The sequence below is a fragment of the Aulonocara sp. 'chitande type north' Nkhata Bay genome, linkage group LG11, assembly GCF_057382095.1.
Source record: "Aulonocara sp. 'chitande type north' Nkhata Bay isolate Kocher_YH1m ecotype deep benthic linkage group LG11, A_spYH_male_GT1.1, whole genome shotgun sequence".
Classification (NCBI taxonomy): Eukaryota; Metazoa; Chordata; class Actinopteri; order Cichliformes; family Cichlidae; genus Aulonocara; species Aulonocara sp. 'chitande type north' Nkhata Bay.
Window position 1 is genome coordinate 34,360,742 of NC_141354.1, and position 21,056 is coordinate 34,381,797.

The 21,056-nt window shown below is 39.7% G+C and overlaps 1 protein-coding gene across 1 annotated transcript in view; it reads left to right on the plus strand.

Annotated features, from left to right (window-relative positions):
* The window catches only part of vwde (von Willebrand factor D and EGF domains), a 26,931-nt gene continuing 5,875 nt past the window's right edge, over positions 1–21,056 (plus strand). Inside the window, exons 1-20 of the mRNA XM_086312290.1 lie at positions 1–137; positions 1,612–1,802; positions 3,658–3,889; positions 4,377–4,451; positions 5,163–5,392; positions 6,003–6,092; positions 7,252–7,399; positions 8,254–8,468; positions 8,560–8,633; positions 8,732–9,005; positions 9,124–9,320; positions 9,780–10,585; positions 10,850–10,986; positions 12,304–12,468; positions 13,776–13,880; positions 16,466–16,580; positions 17,959–18,215; positions 19,399–19,618; positions 20,446–20,583; positions 20,661–20,858. Coding sequence (XP_086168416.1) covers positions 62–137; positions 1,612–1,802; positions 3,658–3,889; positions 4,377–4,451; positions 5,163–5,392; positions 6,003–6,092; positions 7,252–7,399; positions 8,254–8,468; positions 8,560–8,633; positions 8,732–9,005; positions 9,124–9,320; positions 9,780–10,585; positions 10,850–10,986; positions 12,304–12,468; positions 13,776–13,880; positions 16,466–16,580; positions 17,959–18,215; positions 19,399–19,618; positions 20,446–20,583; positions 20,661–20,858 — 3,943 coding nt within the window. The 5' untranslated portion in view covers positions 1–61. The remainder of the gene's footprint in view (positions 138–1,611; positions 1,803–3,657; positions 3,890–4,376; positions 4,452–5,162; positions 5,393–6,002; positions 6,093–7,251; positions 7,400–8,253; positions 8,469–8,559; positions 8,634–8,731; positions 9,006–9,123; positions 9,321–9,779; positions 10,586–10,849; positions 10,987–12,303; positions 12,469–13,775; positions 13,881–16,465; positions 16,581–17,958; positions 18,216–19,398; positions 19,619–20,445; positions 20,584–20,660; positions 20,859–21,056) is intronic.

Genomic DNA, 21,056 nt, shown 5'->3' on the forward strand with positions numbered 1-21,056 from the left:
CAATCGCGCTGAGCGCTCGCGCTGTTTGGTGGCAGAGTCGCGTGCTGGACACTGAGGGACGATGAGACCTGAAACTCTTCCCAAACTTCTTCTCTGTGTTGCATTTTCACTGCCCAACGCAGTGCACGTTCAAACAGGTAAGCTCACAGCTCTAAGGTAATCAGAGACACCGTCTTTGAGTATTTAAAGTATTTAAGTGTCATTTTGTCATTTCATATTGCCACATACAAATAACTTTTAAGACTATTCTCGGTTTAGGGGGATGCAGGAGGTTTTCAGGAGGGTTAATATAAAGACAGCTAGCTTTATTGTTGCTGCATGACTTCTTTAGCAGTGTCAAAAATAAGCTGACGCCTTTCCATCTATCATGAAGGTATCTAAGGCCACATAACCTCCAAATATCCCACATGACGTATTTTGCTCTCAGGCTTCCCCTCAAATAGGCAAACAGGATGTGGATTCTCTAAGTTCCTGTTCAGCTGACGAGGACTGTAGTGACCAGGTGTTGATTAGAAAGGATGCTTGCTTTGAAAGCTGCTGTCCTGGCTTTCGGCAGCTTGTCTGCCTGTCACTGCTGTGCAGGCTCTTTGAGGATATTACCTTTCACTTTGACCTCTCAGGTCAGGAAACTTTACGGTGCCAAAAACAAGCTAGCTCTTCATGGTTACAGCCCCCTCCCCAAGCTTTGTCTGTCTGGTCTATTTTGCCTCCCAGTAAAGATATGAAAGAAGCCAGAACACCAGTACATGCTGAATTTCAACTTGCTGTCTCTGTTTGTGTCTCACAACAGCAGTCTCTAAAAGTGCTTTAGATTGTAAGGTGATATGAATAATTACACAAATTGATTGAATTAAAATCCAGTGTGGTGAAGTCAAAATTACAAAAAAAATAATTGTCCAAAAACCTATAGACACAACTATATATATTTAAAAGGAAATGTCTTTATTATCTTTTGAAATGTTTTGCTTGGGAAAGAGCTAAATATTTACCATTGCCATTAGGTGTTTGCAGTAACATTCAAGTCTAATGGCAGCTGACATGTACCCCAGTGATTTTTGAACAGGCCTATAGAAGTACCCATCTTTGAAAGTAAAGAGGGGCCAGTCATCAGCTTAAAGTATGACCTATGAAGTATGAATTGGTTTTGGAGATTCTGCATTCACAGATGTTTACTGCAGCTGTCCTTGTGTGTGTTGAGGTCAGCAATCCACCAGTGCACCTTGGGAAAATATCTCTCCAAAACTGGACACTATGTCATTTAAACTAGCTACATTTGCAAAGTGGACTTTGCACATACATAATTGTAACCATGCATAACAGTTTATGATGAACTCTGTTTTGTGGGCATCTGGTCTAAACTTCACAAGACAGCAAAGCACTGGCTTCTCATCCTACATTGGCTCAAGATGTCCACAGAGTTTAGTGAGTGTGTTATCACCTTTCAGATTCACTTTGAAATGTTTCTGTTGAACACAGGCCAGCTGGAGAGTTGATGTCCACAATACAACATTTGGCCAGCAGAAAGCTTTCCGTATACAGTATTTGAATATTGCTACTGACAGTCTTGGTGAGAATCCAGTCCTTATGTTGTCTCTCTGGCTGTGCCTTCAGTGCTTCCTCCAGAGTGTGCGCCAGGAGGCCACTCGGTCCTCCAGAACCCCTACCGTAGCACCACCTTCAGCTCCAGCTGGCTGCAGCAGTCATCCCTGCAGGACTTCATCTGTGACCACTCCCTCACACCGGGCTGGTACCAGTTTCAGATTTTTGACAAGCCAGCGAGTATGCCCACCCAGTGTGTGGAGGTAAATGATGTTTTTGTAAAAGATTTTTCAAAGAGAGTGAGATCTGTTTACAAGTGTTGTGTTTCTTATAAATGAGCTTCCAAGGATGTTGATGCTGTGAGGAACTATTCTATTCTTTTTATCTGACTATAAATTATATTTCCTTCATCTACTACCTTCCCATGGAACTCCATTAATTTGATTTTGTTATTCAAACCATTTAGCTGACTCCTTACATTGTTCGAGTTACACATAGTCCAGTAGTGTCAACATACTATAAGATATGTTAAATGTACATTAGAGGAGGCCTATATGCTCATTTCAAAATCCATATTTTTATTCTTGCATTCTAATAAAGTAGCTTTGTGTGAGTCAAAGTTCAAAATAATCTTTGTTTATGCTTCACTGGGCTTTGGTGCATGCATGTTTATTACCTGCCTCGAAATATCCACTTTTAGTGACATCATAGAGATCCAAGTCAGGAAAACTATATAAAACTAAGCATTTCGAGCAGTTTGAAGGGTGAGCTTCAGGCTCCCAGGGATTACTTGCATGTACACTGGCCTAATTATTTGACATATCGTCATTATGAGCAACAGTCATTGTTTAGAAATTTATAGATATCATGTAAGGTCAATCATAAAAACTGCATATAACTCAAGTGCACAATCTTTTTTCACATTGTATAGAACTGAGGTAAATCAGCTTTATTAAAAGACTGCAGCTAAAACTCCAAAATCATTAGCTGCATTTGAAAATTTCCAATAAAAACTTCAAATATACCAATGAGAAGCTGTAAAAACACTCCAACTGTCCCCATATCCATCTACTGCAAGTAATTAACTGAACTTAGTTTAGGTTTGCTGAATCGTAACCTTTCTATTTCTCTATCAGCTTGTATAATTTGTTAAAACATTGATTTTTCTAACTTTGAGGCTTGAATTCAAGATGAGTCATTTTTTTAACCAATGTAGGAATTTTTCACCAATTTTTAGAACAATTTCACAGGTATACTGCACAAATTCAGTCACTCATTGTGACCTCTATTAAAGGTCATAAAAAATAAAATAGAATTGCTTCCATTTCTTTGTTTTATATTCATGTGATAAACTTAAATGTATATGTATATAAATTATATGCTTGTTTAATTACAAATATAACCTGATAAGATGTGAAAGCCCTTGAGACCCTATCCATGTCCTCATGAGGGGAAACTCTGAGGTAGCCTGCCTGTCATGCGAGTTGTGTGTTTGTGTGTATACACATATTTATGAAGGAGAATGAAAGGAGAGTTGGAATATGTCTCATGTGTTGTGGTTGGCCTGCTGTGAGCCTGCAGGATCCATCTAAAGTGTCACCCTCTCAGCCTCCTGCTTTCCCGGGGCATCGCTGCTCTCCCTGGGTGATGGATAACTACAGGAGTGGACGGAGGAAGGAAGAGACGATTGCTGTGAACATGTGTTACATAACAAGGCAATGTCTTTTTGATGATGTTAGCAAATAAAGAGTTAGATGTGTCAAAGCCAAGAACCTTTTAAGGAGAACCAGGGTATAATCTGTAATGTTATCAGATATCTTCTTTTGGACATTTTCTAAATTATTCAGTTGCAAAGTTATTTAAACCATTTCACTCATTGATTGATTTTAATTTTGGTGTCTGTGGATGTTTCAAACTCAGGTTTTCAGGGCATGTGTGGCAGTACTGTGCTTACTTTCTGGCATTTGTTGTTTTTAGTAGAAAATTTCTATTTCTTTTTATTCCAAAATAGCTTTTACTGGTTTTCCTCCATTCTGGAGGATTAGTTTTGTGAAAGAATGACCATAATACATCCATACATACTGATTCCCCCTGCCCCCTCTGTTTCCAAACATCTAGGTAAACCACTGTGGGACTCAGGCCCCGGTATGGCTGTCTCTGGGTGAGGGTGAGTCCCTGCCGGGGCCACTGGAGGTCAGGCAGTTGACAGCCTGCGCTGCATGGCAGTTTTTCTCGAGCAGCAGCAAAGAGTGCTGCATGTTTCGCATCCCAGTCACTGTCCGAAACTGTGGAGACTTCTATGTTTACCTGCTCCAGCCCACACAGGGTTGCATGGGTTACTGTGCACAGGGTAAGTAACAGTAATTACTGTATGACTGTAATGTAAAGCATGATTCTTATGCCGATACACTGCTCAAAAAAATCAAGGAAAGACTGAATCATAGCAGCATAACAGTAATTCAGTTTAGTATTAGTGGCCGTATGATGCTTAAAGAACAGGGAACGGATGCTGGATGCTGCATAGCTGGAGGCTTTTTGTGTGAAGTTTGTTCTCCTTGTGCCTTCGTGGCTTCTCTTTCTCTTTCCACAGTCCACAGACATAATTTCTCAGTCTAAATTTGCTGTAGCTGTGAACGTGATGGGCCAGGGTGTACTGTCTCCCACCCAGTGTCAGACAGTGTCAGCTGGCATAGGCATCACTGTCCTTTGATTTCTACATTACGTGCTAATTTATAATGAAAAATGAAAAGGGGAAGAAATGAAATGCGGAAACATAATCGTTTTGAAGTCATGCTATTTTATAATTATCTGTTATAAATCTCCTGTCTCCCTAACAGAGATGTCAGACACTTTGCCCACATCATCGCTGCTCTGCGGTCCTGGTGAGGTGAACGTCGGTGGATCTTGTAAAAGTGAGGACCCCGCTGTTGTGTTTTTATGGCTCTCGCTTGTCTCCTCATGTTAGATTAAATACCAAAACACTTTGGAGGTCAGGGAGGTCATATGGTCAGGAACACACCTCTCCTCTTAATGACCTGAGCCTGTGTCCTGCTGTCCTCTGGTCCCGGTCTCCAGTAGTGACTCAGACTGTGAATTATGCCAAGCCAGGCTTCAGGAAGTAGAGGTGGAAATTAGGGAGAGAAATAATTACAGACTACTGAAAATGTTCATTAGTGTGCTTCAAAAACCAGTATAAAGCTCAGATTTCTGATAATTAAGAGAATTTAGAATTGCTAAATTAATTCATCTTCCTGTTTAATTATTTGCTGTTGTGGGATGTCTGCAATTGTTCTTGCCTTGAAGAACTCGCACCCAACAGGCATCCCGTGTAAATAATGGAGCACATAGAATACCAGTGCATACTTTTGTCTTTGTCTATTTAGCCTTGATTTCTTTAAATCAACCATCTTCTGATTGGCTGCCCTTCATAACAGCAGATTTAAAGAGTAAGTGGGTGTGTCTTCTATATCTGAGATGACACGTGGCGTATGTTCAAAAATATTTAAAATTAGAGAATGATGATAAAAATGTGGATAGAAGTACCTCCACATTTTTCAGAGGACCTTAAAAGTGCCCATTAAGCTTCAATAACCTGCCTCATCTTTCTGCTCCTCCCCCAACAGCTAATCAGCCCCCGACTCTGTCAGTGCCAGTGATCGTCTCAGAGGTGACAGGTAACACCATCTACCTGAAGTGCAGCTTTGAGAGCAGGTCTAACAGCTCCCTGGGTTATGTGGTGGCCTGGTCCCGCCTCTCACCTGAGGGCCGGAAGGAGGAGCTCAAACAAGAGACCACAATCCAGACCTTCGCCTTTATCGAGCTCGACGGCTTCAACCTGCGATTAGGAGACAAGGTGTGCATGTGGGTGAACTAGTCCTTTAAAGAGCGTAGTGGGACTGCTGTTTAGCCACTCTGTGTTAGAGGGAGTTTTTTAAAACCAAATCTCAAAATGATTCAAAAATCTAACAAAGTATGCCTTCAGAAACTGTTCAGCAGGTTTTTGCTGGGTGGGCTTCTCTTACTTTTTGAGAATTTATGCAACCTTCCACTCGTCAGTCTTCTGCAAATAAGATCTGCTATATAAACAAAGACGAGGTTCCTGGATTTCTAAGGCAGCAGGGACTGAAGGAATTACCAATGCCTGTCAACATGTCGTTTTATTTTACTGTGAGCTGCTCATGTGTTTAACTGGGCCAAAAGCCTTCAACACAGTCTGGAGTTTTTCTCTGCTTTTATTTCCCATCTCTACTCTCCTTTGTTCAATTCATTTTTTCTTTATTACCATAACATTTGCTTAGTGTGGTGCTGTCAAGGCCTGTTGTATGAAGACTATGACATAATACCCTTAAAATAAGGAAAGACTGCCTGGAAATTGCAATATAGCACACTATATTAAATACTTCATCTTTAAAAATAAACAAAAATGGAAGTAATATATGTGCATCTCCCTCCCTCTGGCTCAGATTTACTGCTCCAGCTCCAGTTTCTTCTTGGACTCGCCCAGTGTCCGGGGTATTTCGGTGGAAAGTCAGGAGTTCTTTGCTGGGATCAGGGTAAATAATATTTATCTGACATTTATATTTGTGATCTCTCTTTCTAGTAATTTTTTTGTTGGTCATTAGTCTGCAGACATGTACAGGTTTAGACATAAGTTACAGTGTTTTGAGCTTTCTGTCCTGTGAGGTAGTCTGACTCCAGCGTCAAGGAAGGTGTTAGGTGAGCAGACTCAGCAGACATTTTGGGTTCCCATAGATGAGCGATTTATTTACAGTGAAACTTAACAAAACTCCCCCAAATTAACTTAAGTAACAAAAGTCAAACACAGCAACACAACTCAGCTCTCCTCCCTTCTCTGAATCAAGCAGAGACTGACTATATATAAGGCTGTCAAGTTCTTTTCAATTAGTCTAGCCAATACCACTAGCTTGAGCTGAGGAATCTAAAACTCAACACAAATGACTGAGAATTAAATAAAGCTCCCCACTCTTCTGATTAACACATTTACACAACTAAATGGCCCGATATAAGAAGAAATATTCAGCAAATCCTTTTGTAGGGGAAGCATTCCTATGATAAAAGAAACCCCTCCTCTTTGTTTAACCTGCTGATGTCAGACATGACATCATCAGTACTTTAAAAATCAGAAAATGCTGGGCGGGCCTTTCCCCACACCTGACCTACATGAAGACTGAAAACAAAAAAAACAATGTAATTATGCACAAATGACTTAATTCTGCAACATAATAAAATACAATGCAACATAATAAAATACAATGCAACATGTAACTGAGTGTTTGCTTTAATTTCTGAATGTTTGGTTTGCTGGCAATGTAATGCTTACGCAAACAAACCCGGGATAGTCAGTGAGTAATGTTACTTTGACAATACCAAATCATAGCAAATAAATATATATAGTGAATAATGTGCATAATGTGCAAAAAGTCAATACTTCTGGGACAAGTGGAGAGTATTACAACTGCTCATCCACTTTGTCACATGTCCATGTAAATAAAAATTAAGAGACGTGTACACAGACATAAAACATATTAAAAAAGACAAGATTATGCTTTCATTTAGATTTTGGTTGTTATTTTGACTCAGATCACTTAAATATCAGCTTATCGTAACTGTCTTCTTCTAGATGAGTTGTGGATAAACACTCGGTATAGAAGACCAGACCACCCTCTCTTTCTAAAATCATGTTTTGTGCAGTTAAGACCAGAGGCGAGCAGTGTATCTGAGGATGGCAGATTGTATGAGATGGTGGTCGAGAGCACGGTTCCTCTTCCATGTCCAGAAGGGTCTCCAGCTTCTGCAGAGCAGTGCACTCTGTCCCTGCAGCTCAGCACAACAAGTGAAGGTGACCTGGTTGATCTGTAAAAATGACAGTGTGTACTGTTGCTTTCTAATAGCACAGGCTGTACTGTAGGCAGTTTACAGGGAACATTAATGCAGATTTTATGCTTAAAATGCATTTTTAAACAGCAGGTTATTAACTTGCAGTAATCTCTTAAATGATCCAATATGTGGATTTGATTATCAAATATAGCATATGATGCCATGTTAATTCAATGCTGTGCAGTGAGCCTAACATCAGGGTCAAATAAAAAAATATGATATATATAGTAATTTGATTACTTTTTTGCAATACTTAAAAGGTATTGTACCTGTATGATGTTGTATAACATTTAAATATAAATATTTTTTATAAAAATATCAAATTACCCACTGAAAAATATTATAGATATACAGATATACAAATGCATTTCAGGTTGATGTCACATAAAACTTTTTTACAGCTGTGATCTAGTAAAGCGTTTGTTCTTGTGTTCAGAGATGCTAAATATGTTGTGCCTGTTGTTTGGGATCAGTGAAGGGCTGCTCCCTCCCTCAATCTATGTGCATAAGAATAATTAAGTCAGTGTTTGGAGAAACTTTAATTGTGGTTTAAGGCATATTTAATCAAATTTACTATGCTTCATTTATTTTAGCCCATAGGAAAGTCTCCACCACTTTTTTTTGTATAAATCTGTAGAAATAAATGAAAGGAGAAGGGGCTGATTACATGTTAATAAATCTTTGTAAATGTCTCTAACGGCAGGACCATTTAAATGCTGTGTTATTGCTATTTAGCTATAAAGAAATGTCTGTGCAGTACTTTTTTGGTGTTCTTTAATCCTTCAAATGAAGTGAAAATAACTCCTTGTATTGCAGAAGATGGTTTGCTGGGTGCAGATCTGTCCCTGTCTTCCTGTGTCGTGGATCTGTCTCAGGGTGCCTGTCGCGAGGGCATTTGTAGCCGGGCTGTGATCCACTTCAGTCCTGTAACAGACTTTGTTAAAGATGGCAACAGGACAACTGAGATCACTGTTAAACCCATCATCACACAAAACTTTCTTTGGAATGGATACTCACCAAAACCTGTCCAGGTGAACACGTCAAACTATTAAACTCACACTCCCTCACCTCATCATGTATAATTTCTTTTAAGAAAGAATGAAATTGATTTCTATATTTTAGATAACGGTTAAGGATGTTCCCTCAGCCTACTGCTACTCCTTCACTGATCCTCACATAATCACATTTGATGGCAGGTACTTTAATTCAGTTAATAAGGAAGCTTACTCTGTATTAAGTTTTAAATTGTCCATAATAAAAGATGAGCTTTCTTTCCTGTTTTTGCACCATACAGATACTATGACAACTCCCAAATAGGCACCTTTGTCCTGTATAAGAGCAGCTTTTGGCCTTTCGAGGTTCACGTCCGTCAGTGGGAGTGCGGCAGCGTTGTGCATGCCGCCTCGTGTGTGTGTGGATTCGTGGCGAGGGATGCGGGAAATGTTATTGCTTTTGACATGTGCAATGGGGAAATGGGTGAAACCAAGCCTCAACTGACTGTGAAGAACAGAGACTTGAGTAAGAGCGGCATTCGGATCACAGAGTCCTACCAAGGACGCAAAGTCACTGTGAGTGAAAATGAGTACACAAGCTAAATAATTTCACAATTTAAGCTACCTGGTAAACTTCTTGCCTTTCTTGGTTTTAAAGTTATATTTTCTTTTGTCAATATTTGACTTTTTGCAGATGACCTTTTCTTCTGGAGCATTTGTTCGTGCTGATGTATCTGACTGGGGAATGAGTCTGACACTGAGAGCCCCCATTTCCGACTGGAGGCACACTGAGGGTCTGTGTGGGACCTATGATGGGCAATCAGAAAATGACTTCCACTTAGCAGGGGGCGCCAAACTGGAGGATCTACATGCTTTTATCTCCGAATGGAGGTCAGGCATTCATGTTCTAATTGCTGTAAGCAATAACAGCTTATAAGCTACGTAGTGCTCTAGCTATGCAGGAAGAAGAAATCCTCAATCTATATATACAGCTCCATATATCAAATGCTTTTCTAGAAGTTTTTTTTTTCTTAAATAGGCCTGTCCACTCATTTTCAGCCCATTTTTCACACATTGAAAGGCAATGTTTGACCATGAATATTGCCAAAACTATTAAAGAGACCCACTGTGGGATTGTATTTAGTAGTATTGGTTTAGGTTAGAGAATGTATGTTTGGATTATTTCACTTGGACTTCACGTCCCAAAGGATTAAATAAACTTGAAAACACTGCAGCCAGCAGGGACCACAATACTGAAATTGCCACTATGAACAATTTATTACGACCATGCAGAAAAACAGTTAGTAACATTTGTTACCTCTTTACTGACATTGTTTCCTTCTCTCTCAGGTTACCCCCAGGCAATAGCCTGTTTGACACTGTGCCATCCCATATTAGTACACTGAACTCCCGCAGGCACTGTACCTGCCAGGAAGAGATGCCCCGCTTCTCATCTCCCAGAGCCCCGTCTCAGCCAACTAGCTCATCCGACCCCAGCTGCTCTAATCATGGCAACATGCATTTCCCCAGTGTCGTCCCAACTCTGGACGTCACAGCCGAGTACATCACCTCTGTGGAACTACTCAGTGAAAATGAAAGAGAGCCACTTCCCTCGAGAGCCTCAAGAGTTTCAACCTCAGCCTATCAACAACCCAGAGGCAGGCGCAGTGCCCAACGTTTCATTTCTAACTCCCCACATCAAAGTCTCAGCCAGTCAGATCTGGAAGGCGTTACCTACTTTTTCCCAGAAGACCACGAACCTGCAGTTCAGCCAGAATCTCCCCTAACGTGGCCCACACCCTCTGGCCTCACTGAGCAGCAGGCCCAGGCCCAGTGCCGGCAGACTGTGGCAAACTCGAGCATAGTGATGGGTTGCAGGCACCTGCTGAAAGAATTATTTGTTAACCATGCCGTGACCATGTGTGTTACTGACCTACAGCTAAAGGACGAGCAGTCGTGGTTGAATGCGACTATACCGCTGCTAGAGAACGAGTGTGAGAGGAGGCTGCTGGAGGAGGGGGAGGGAGAAGAGAAGTACCAGGATGCTGTGGCCATCCTGAAGTGTCCAAATCTTTGCAACGGGAACGGCCAGTGCTCAAACTGGGGTTGTGTCTGCTTCCCAGGATTTAGCTCCTATGACTGCAGTGCGCTTTCTGGTAACATATATCCACATGAGACACTTACATATAGTAGACAGATCAGAGTCTTGTGATAATGCTGTACTCCCACAACACGATATTGTAAGGTATCCCTATGTTTATAGCATAGTTGTAATATAGTTATTAGTTACATACATTAATCTTCCATTGGATGTCCATGATGACAGACTTATGATCGTCAGACATGTGGTTTATGATTTGGACTGAACTCCCAAGGGTAACATTTCATGTTCATCTGCACTTTTTGTTAATGTTGTGAAGACCAGATCCCAGAGATCACTACGCTGCAGAAGGATGGTCTATGCGATGTCCGTCAGGGAAACTGCACCACCGTCAACATCCATGGTCAAGGCTTCAAGGACTCCTACGAGCTCAAGTGTGAGTTTGTTAAAGAAAAGGTAATTTTCCTGCTTCTCTTTTCCTTTTGTTCCTTAGTTGATGTACATCTTGTTTTCTGTAGTACCACCTTACAAAATACCACAATATACTTTTTCTCTGTCTCTTCATTTAATTTATCCAGCGCCAAATCACAACAACAGTCACCTCAATGTGCTTTATATTGTAAGGTAGACCCTACAATAATACATACAGAGAAAAACAATCATATGACCCCCAACGAGCAAGCACACTTGCAACAGTGGGAAGGGAAAACTCCCTTTTAACAGGAAGAAACCTCCGGCAGAACTCAGGCTCAGGGAGGGGCGGCCATTTGCTGCGACCGGTTGGGGTGACAAAGGGAAGACAGGACAAAAGACATGCTGTGGAAGAGAGCTAGAGATTACAAGAAGTCAATCACAAATGCAAGCAGTAAAAACTCTTCTCTGAAAGAAGCCGCTTCTCTGAAAGCCTCTTTAGATTGCTTAACATTAGCAGAGGGCCACTAACTTCCAAAGTCCACTGAAACCATGAGATTGGTAGCTTTAGCATTGCTTTCTGATATTATTTTTCTTCTTCTTTCCTTTTGTTGATGGCTCTTACTGTTGGTTAGTTGTGGTTTGTTCCACACTAGAAATGGTTCTATATTTCCCTCCGTGATTGAATTAATCCTCCTCACTGTTGTTCAGAACTTTTAGATTTGTCATGCTCCCATAAATCCCACCAACCTGTAACTGAGTGATTAGGTTTCCCTTTGACCAAAGACTAATCACAGAGATCTTTAACTGAATTAATAACATGAAGTCCAGAGATCCAGTTTGTTTCCCTGAGTCTAATCAGGAAGTGAGACACATTCATGTCCTTTGTATTAAACTGACATTAACAAGCTAACCATAGTGTGCATGGATGTAATCAATTTAATTTTACATACAGTAATAAGATGTATCAAGCTGTAAACACAACAATGGCACTGGAACAGTTGCTTGTTAACACATCCATATATGTAGTGCAAGTCCAATAATCCATCACCTCTTGGCATCTTACCATAAGTTTAAAAGATCTGATATTTGTCTTTAAATGTGCTGGTGAATATTGCCGGATCAATAAAAAGTGGCAAAGCTGCACATTTTGATGACTGTAAGAATGCGAATTACAGCCAGATGTTGCAGAATTCGGCTGACCTCTATCAGTAGATTTTTTTAATATATATTTATACCAAGTTAATGTTGTTTTCATCTTTTTATCCATACATCTGTTTTTTTTTCTACATTACCATACTACCTTACACATCCTACCATGTTCTACCTTAATTCTTCTTCCCCTGTTTGTCTCATTTTTAGTTTGTGGATGGGGAGTGGGTTCTGGACGAGCCTCTGTTTGTGTTGGCCACCTTTCTGAATGACACAGCTTTGGAGTGCCAGCTCCCCCTGGAGGACAGCTGGGTTTCTGCAGGTGTGGACTTGGAAACGGTGACAAACAGACCACTGGCCCGCTGGCAAATTAAAGTAAGTCATGTTTCCAGGCATTTTATAAAGAGCACACTGTGAAATTATACATTTCATTAGGTCCTGTCTACACATTTCAAACTCATCTTCTGCCTCTCTTACAGCATTTGTTTATCATTTCCTCTCATGCTCCTGTCCGCTTCTCAAAACTAATGATAAATATGAAACTATATGCTTATTTTCTGACATATATAACAATCTAACAATGCATCAGTAGCAAATTTGCAGTAGGATGTTTAAATGGCATGGATGCAGTAATAGAAAGCATGCACTGAGTGCAGCTGGAGGTTTTTCTCCAATTTCTGTTTGGCTTAGAAAGGAAAATGAACGCAGTGGAATAAAAAAAATAGTTGAGTTACACAACTGACAAATATGTTTCCACAGTTACGTTTAGTGAAAATGTATTACAGAGTACTTTAGCATTTACACTACAATGAGATCACAGAAGACGTTATTCTTAGTCTAAACTGGAAATATTTATTTTTCCATTCAGACTACCAAAAGCCTTTTTTTCCAGGGAGCTCATCGTATCATTCAGACCACTGTTTGTCTGCATTTCCACTGCAGTGAAGATCTACTAAGATTAGACCAATTAGTCCACTGACTCATCTGTTTGTACTCACTTTTCTGTTCTTTGTGTCAGGGTGACCGGTGCAAAGACAAATACACACCCACACACACATTCTCACAGTACTCGTAGGAGACACGGTGAAAGCCAGTTCTTTTGGCTGCAAAACGTGACAATGCAGTGCATACCTGCAGGAATGTACGGGTGCATTTGTTAGTGCTTTCAAATGTAATGGCTTTGATCGGAAACAACATTTTTTTTAGTGTCTTTATTTCTTAGATTCACCACTTTGTGTTTTCGCTGAGACATCTTCCTCTTTTTATACATTTTCTAGCTTGACCATCACCACAGACTCACTCTGTTTGTGTCTTGTTTGCTCTCTGTTTTTTTTTCTTAAATCTTTTTTCTGTTTGGTCTGCTCTTCTTCGTCTGGCTTCTGCTAGGTTTTTAAACTGGCACATGTTGGGATTGTCTTCTCTGAGTTTAAACAAACACTGTCAAGTCCAAACATGATATTTTTAGGATCACTCAGAAGTACCAAACTCAGGAGAGGCCAGCTTTATCCCCTGATAGAATTCCCAGATCTGTGGTTTTCCCATGGTGAGAACTATGGGAAAATTCAGAGGAAAATGGCCTTTTGACTAAATAACCCAGTGTTTGTGATGACCGTTCACCTTTTTCAGCCTGTTTAACGCCTTTTCCCAGTGAGTCTCAGTAATCAAGCTTCTGCTGATGACAGGTTTCCAATGACGGTTACAGCTACAGCAATGCAAAGATACTAACTCTTTACGATGGAGCCTGCCAGATGTGCAGCCTCAGGACTGAAGTTGTCTGTACCCTGAGGGTGAGATATCTCAAATTATTTTTATAATTTACTTTATAGTTGGACAAGGAGTGAAATAGGCTTCTTTATATGTTAACTGTGAAACTTCTAATTGAACAAATTCTTTCTAGCAAAGCTCAAGAACAGATCCAGGTGTAGCATGGCCTACAGAGTCTGCCTGGTATGCAAGAAATTGTGGACTATAGATGACGTGCACATGCTTGCGGCTTTTATGATGTGTACATAAAATAAACTATTAAGCAGCCGCTTATAGAATAAGCATTATTTAAACCACTGCAAGTATTTAAAGGTATTAACATGAACAATTAAAACTGCTCTACTTAATTTTTAAGCTCCCCCCCCCCCCCGTTTTTCTTTCTTATTTTTAAACTGAACACTTTATAGGCTCAATAATTCAGCACTAAACAAAAACAGCCGGGAAACACATCAGCTAGTCTGCTGACGGAAACCTTTAGAGGCAACAGCTAACTTATAGGGCTTCTGTGTTGCCAGAATCAATATCAGCTTTAAGATAGCACATCACAGATTGAAGACTTCCTGCTCTGTGCAGCAGCCATTGTTTACAAATGCAATAATTTTTTAATTTAAAAGGTAACATTTCATCACTTGATAGGCAATAGCTTTGCAGTTGTATTTCATCAAATGCAGTCCCTGCTTTGCTCTCCACACAGGCTGTTTACCTGCATGGACACAAAGTTAGTGTACGCGTGATTGGCCAACAGACCTCAGATTCTGCACATGCATGTGAGGAAATCTGTTAATAGAGATTTAAGGAAACTTAATTATCACGTGTTGTTAGAGGCAGATCTTTTGTACACATGGGTTTCGTATTGCTAAAACCAAAGCCTTTTTTTTCAATATTAGTTAGTTGCTCACATAATTTTACAGTTATTTACATAATTTTTAGTTATTTTAAATGTCTTTGAAGCAATTTTTCTATCTACATGATCAACATCTCAAAAAAACTTCACTAGTGTAATTTCATATCTATTTTAAAATGTGCAGAAATCAAAAAAACATTTTTTCTATACATTAGAAATTAGAAATTAGAATCCCTCTCTCCAACAAGCCAACGAACAGGTGCTCTAAACAGGTGCAAAAAAGGGAAAACCCACCAGCTGGTAACATGTAGGGAGGATTTTCTTCTGCAATCTGCACCTATAACTGCAGATTTCTCATCTATTCATTTATTTCCTGTGGCTGTTGTGCACTCTGTAGTACCCCGGGGCTCCCAAACATTTGCTTATGCCTGCAGCCGCTCCTGCCAACAACCATTACATTCAAACTTTCAGCCTTATGTGAATGTGGGTGTGAAGCAGAAAGATGCTGAAATCAAGCATCCAAGCCCCGGAGAGGAAATTTAACTGCTGCTGTGCTTTGATATTACTTATACAACTACAATACACTAATAAAACACTAATTTGAAACTTCAGCCAATAAAATATCTCTAATTAGATATTTGGAAAAATACCATTTAGAAAAGCAGACTTGAAGTCCAGACAATACCTTTGTTAACACAGTAACACAGACAATGAAGGACAGAAAGTTTGCTCATCTTTAAATGAAACAACAAATCGATATAAAAGACGAGTCCTTCTCCTGCTATGGTTTAGCAAAGGTATAAATAATTTTAAGGTGGGTACACAGTTATAGATCCTTTGGCAGCTTTCTCTATCCTTCAGAATTGTCAGAATTGAGTCATCATGGGTTGATGTCCAGGTCACAGGCAATAAGACAGAAGATATGAAAAGCCCTTTGTGTCTCTCTCTCCTTCTCTTGATTTTCCTGTTTTGTGATTTCTGCTCAACCCTCATTATGTTCACCTGTATCAGTTGTTTTTACCTGTGCTCAATCATGGCTGTGTATATATGGTCCTGTCTACTGTTACCAGCCTACGTGTTCTCTCTCATTTGACCTTGTTTTTTAATTTTTAATTTCCCATCCTTTTATTTCTGTTTTAATTTGGTGTTTGTTGTTTGTCTGATCCTGCATTTTGTTTTAGTCCCTTAAGCTTCCCTTTGTTGTTCAGGCTGTTTTGTCATTAATTCATTGATTATCTATTATTTCATTTTTAGAAATTCTAATAATAATGAAGAAGAGAATGAAGACAAGTCAGTGTGTTTTTGGAAATGTTGTAAAAGCTTAATTTTAACTGACATGGAATAGATGTGTTTTCCAGTGGGTACACCATCAAATACATGCTGTTCATGATCTGATAGTGATGTAAAACACCAAATATGCTGATTAGAAGCCACTGTTTCATTTACAAAAAGGCCTTTAATTAAGAGACCTTCAGTCTTTTGTGTGACTATGTAAAGTTACTCTTGTCACAGGCTTGGGCAGACACAATTAGGGCTTGACAAACAATTGCAAATAAGACAGGACGCAGAGATGGATAATGTCAGAAACACAGTACACTAAACAAAAAGAAAAAACTCTGAACCTAAATCTGACACCACGGGTGTTTTGGACATGCACACACATTCCTCACTACCAGTAGTTTTGGATAAGGGTCTTCTAAACAACATGTTGTGTGTTATGAAAGGCATTTTTAATGTAAATAATATATGTTTGTTGCTTTCCAGGAGAAAACCTGTAACATTGATGGCCTGTGTTACAATGAGGGGGAGTCCCTTCCCAGCAGCCCTTGCCTCGCATGCCGTCCAGACTCATCCAAACACACCTGGTCCATTGCAGAGAGTATCTGCTTTTCTTTCTTACTTTTTTTTCAATTTGTTCACATTCTATAAATTATCAGTGTCTACTCTGATGGTGAGGTACAGTAACACAGTGTTAGACTGAAACTCCTCATAAGAGCTGAGGTTGGATACTCTTCACTGAGTTTTGTAGCTGGTTGTCACTTGGGGCAGTTTTGATCCTTCATCAGCAGATTGGATCCACTGAAGTTGCTTCTGTCCCCCAGCACTGATACAAGGACAGCTTACCTCACTGTTACGCTTTGAGACCAACTTCACTTCTTCAGCTTAAAGTAGGTCAGACGCAGCTGAGCAGCTCAGCTCCACTCAAACAAACTGACAAAATAACCAAACAGGAGTCAATGTGTTGATTATTCATTACGCTGATTCCACCAATTCATCAATCATTTATCTGTGAACACAATGAAACAAGAACATAAAACAGATTTTTTAAAATCTTTTTTTAAAAGATTTTTTTAAATAGTTAATATGTTCTATCAACGGTAACTAGTTCATCATTATATATGAATTTTAACTTTATGTCTAAATCTAAATCTCGTTGTGCCCAAACACAAACACAGAGAGACTTTGAGAGATTTGTCTGAATGAAAATTTGGTCTGACATAAGCTAAAGCTGCCCACTCATGCAGATAAATGGTGTAAATGGTGCACAAAATGCCCTCTTTATAAAGGCTACTTCCTTTTTCACAGGCATGTTTGATTTGCTGGGTTTTTACCCCAGATGCCCTTCCTGGACTTGTGTCTCCTCTTGTAATCAAGCTGGAGATCTTGTAATGGTTACAAAAAGGTTTGATCAAAAAGTTCTAATCTGCTTTGAATTTGGCCAGTTTTCCATTCAAGGTAACCTTCGGGGTCATGTACAGAAAACTTCCGTGTTCGACTGTGATTCCACCGTGGACCTCAAACTTGCACAAAAAATAAACATCAACTTCTATTTAACAGTGTCCTCATGTTGAATGAAGAGTCATAGCTGCTGATTAGAGCTGTTGTCAAAAATCCACAGTTTCCAAATCCAGCAGCAGTGATGTGGACCTGTTATCAAAACATATTATAAACATAAAACATTTTTATGTTTATATTATATGGAAAAATATGTATTTCCCAAAATGTTTTCCCATAAAAACGTCTAAACTCTGGCACGCAGAAATGCTGTAATATGACGTATCTATTGGTCTGGCATCATCAAACCAAACTGTCTTTCCAAATTAGTTATGAATTTTATGAATTTTACCTGCACGTTTTTTTTATCCTTCCAGCTACACACCACCTTTTCACACCCACCTTTCACCCACTCTGAACCAGTCACACGTAGGTTTATTTAGTATCTTATTTCGACTCCCTTCGTTTCTATTTTCCCTCAGACAATGAACCTCCTCTGCTCCAGTCGCTGACTTTGCCTCTGCAGTCATTTGAGGGGGAGAATTTCATTTACCAGCTAAATGCTCGAGACCCCGAGGGCTCCACGGTTCTTTTCACCCTGCTATCAGGCCCTGAAGGGGCATCTCTGTCTCCAGCTGGTCTGCTGATGTGGAAGGCCACAGCTGAACCCACCAACAGACACACTTTCCAATTCACTGTGACCGACGACTGTAACGCTGAGACCAGAGCCTCTGTAGAGGTAAGACTCGGCTTATTAATGTAAATGTAGTGTTGCTGGTGAGTACAGATCTACATGCACGTCATGCAAAAGAATTATTCATTTAATAATTTAAATTAAATATTCAGTTAAATTTCATTTAAAGCTGGTTTAGCTCTATAACTGAGCGTAGATTTGATGCCAATGCTTAAATTCGTCCTTTATGAATTTCAAACAGAAACATTCTGATCTGTAGTCCAGTTTCAAATAACACAAAGTTGTGGTGTTGATCATATCATCTTGCATTTGGTTTTTCACTTGCTTTTTTACAGAAGACGTGCCATTAAGCCATGACAGTAAGCAAGTACAAGCAACATTTAGTCTTTATCGCCTGTGTTTTTTCTGCTATAAGATGTTAAAATTTTGGAAGTTATTGTGGCGTTATTGCTGCCTTCTCCCACTAGAGGGAGATACTGGTATACAGTATGTAGTTTGGGGCCTGAGGTTTCTCTGTAAGGTGTCATTGCAGTACACACTCGGCAAGTGTTTCCACCAAAAAACTGCACAAAGTTGTCAGACTAAATCATTTTTTTTCCTTTTTTAATATGATGTTGCACAATTCAGCGTACACAGAATAACTGCTCACAGATGCAAAAATATATCACTGTGGTTTTGATTTATCAATATCACGAAAATGCTCTAAAGCTATAATCTTTGGATAGAGCGTTTTCCATTCTCGGGACACGTTGTATCATTGCTCTTAGCAGTATACGAGTAAAATACCCCTCATGTGTCAAGCCATGTGTTCTGTACTACAGTCACAGCCAATAGCGTTAACTAAGTGGTTCAGGAATCATCAAATAAACATTTGGGATCCATGGTCAGGAAGGTTAAGCCTCCTAATCTAATAAAGCATCTTTTCAAGCATCCTTGAAAAGCAGGTGGTCCACAAATAGGACAAGCCTTCAATAATGTGCTGGAGTAGAAAAAATATACACACGGCTTTATGCATATAACTGTTAATCATGCAAAGTTAATTGTTAGTTAACTTTTGCTACACGTTTTGATTATACTGACTGGACCCTGAGTGTCTCTGTACACTCTGAGTTTTTGTTTTCTGATTTCTGTAACTACATTCATGTGTCTTGTTCAGTGTGTCTAAGATCATAAACCTGTGTGACTTAAGTTCAGATGTCTAAATGACAAGAAACCTTTTCCTCTCTAGGTGTTTGTGCGCTCCTGTGAATGCCTGAATGCTGCTTCATGTGTCGCCAGCGTCAACCTCCCTGCCGGCAGTGGGGAATATGTGTGCGTGTGTCCTGATGGATTTACAGGGAGGAGGTGTGAGGTGGACATAGACAACTGTAAACCAAATCCCTGCAGATTGGGTTTCTGTATAGATGGGCTCAACTCCTTCTCCTGTGTATGCCCACCTGGAATGACAGGTCAGCTGTTTCCTTTAACTACACGGAGGATTAATCTTTTGAATATTATTTTACCTGTGGTCCTTACGGCACTAACTGTACTGTAATTCCTGCATAATTATGACGCCTTTGTATTGCATTCCACTCATTCAGTCCAGTACTGAGAAATGTTGTAACATGACTGCGAGACACTCCTTTGGGTGTAACTGCGTAACTAAATAGATGGTTTACAGTTCTGAGTGCTCACAATAAAACTCTATCTGTCCTGAAATACTATAAACTGAATGCAGATACTTGAGTTTTGTGCTGACTTTCTTTTGAGAACCTCCTTTAAAGATAGAGCCATATTTTGGTTACAGCTTTGACTTTGTGTTTATACTTGAGTGACTTATTACATTCAAATAAATGCTTTAAATTAGTCACTGGAGCTCAGGTTTAGTCACATCGTGAGCTTACTGTGTTCGAGATGGAGGCCCACATGTAAGCTGTATACACATATAAACAGTGGAAAATATTGAAGCTGAGGACTTTGTTGGAAGCTGGCGGGTTAAAGACTTTTTAATGTGTGATTTGTGTTGTCAGATGCAGTTCAATCTGTGTAAAATTCTTAAATGCCTGCAAGAGAGAAACAAGTTTTCATCAGAAAAAACTTGGAACAGCTTTATTTATGATAAAAAATGATCCCAAATGAAGCACCAAACCAAACGATGCAAACAATTTACAAATTTGCCGTATAATTACTCTCCTGTTTTCCTCTTCTTAGCAAATTTATGATTTTAAATATTTGTTTATTTATTGAAATTGATTCCGTGTTTCCTCATAAGGTCTGCTGTTTCATGTGTTGTCAGGGCGTACATGCAGAGAGGATATAGACGAGTGTGTCTCACAGCCTTGTTTCCCTGGGGTGGGCTGTAACAACACGGTAGGCTCTTTTTTTTGTGGATCGTGCCCACAAGGATACAGCGGTGATGGGAAAAACTGCATGAGTAAGTCTACATTTTATTTGTATAGTTATGTGTAGTTCTGCCTTAGAGAACATTTATACATTCTATTTGTTTTGAAGGAGAGTCTGTGGTTGAAGCGGTGGTGACACCAGTGAGGGTACCACAGGTTTCGTTGAGGTCCAAACCGTCGCCATGCTCCAGAGGGCCGTGTTACCCAGGAGTGCAGTGTTTCGAGAGCATCCATGTTTCAGCAGGCTTCGTCTGTGGACCCTGCCCTGCTGGTCTGCAAGGAAATGGCCAGAAATGTACATCAGCAGGTGAGAGTGGAGCAATTTATGCACCTTTGGCTTTGTGCACCTTGTAAACGAATGAAATAAGCTGGGTATATGTGTATATTTTGCCTCCATTTCTTCATCTGATTTTGTTTACAAAATTGTTTAAATGCTTGTCTGTGAAAGTAAGACAAGTCTAAAGTTTTTCTGGCTATTATCCAGCAATATATAAGTGGAATGTTT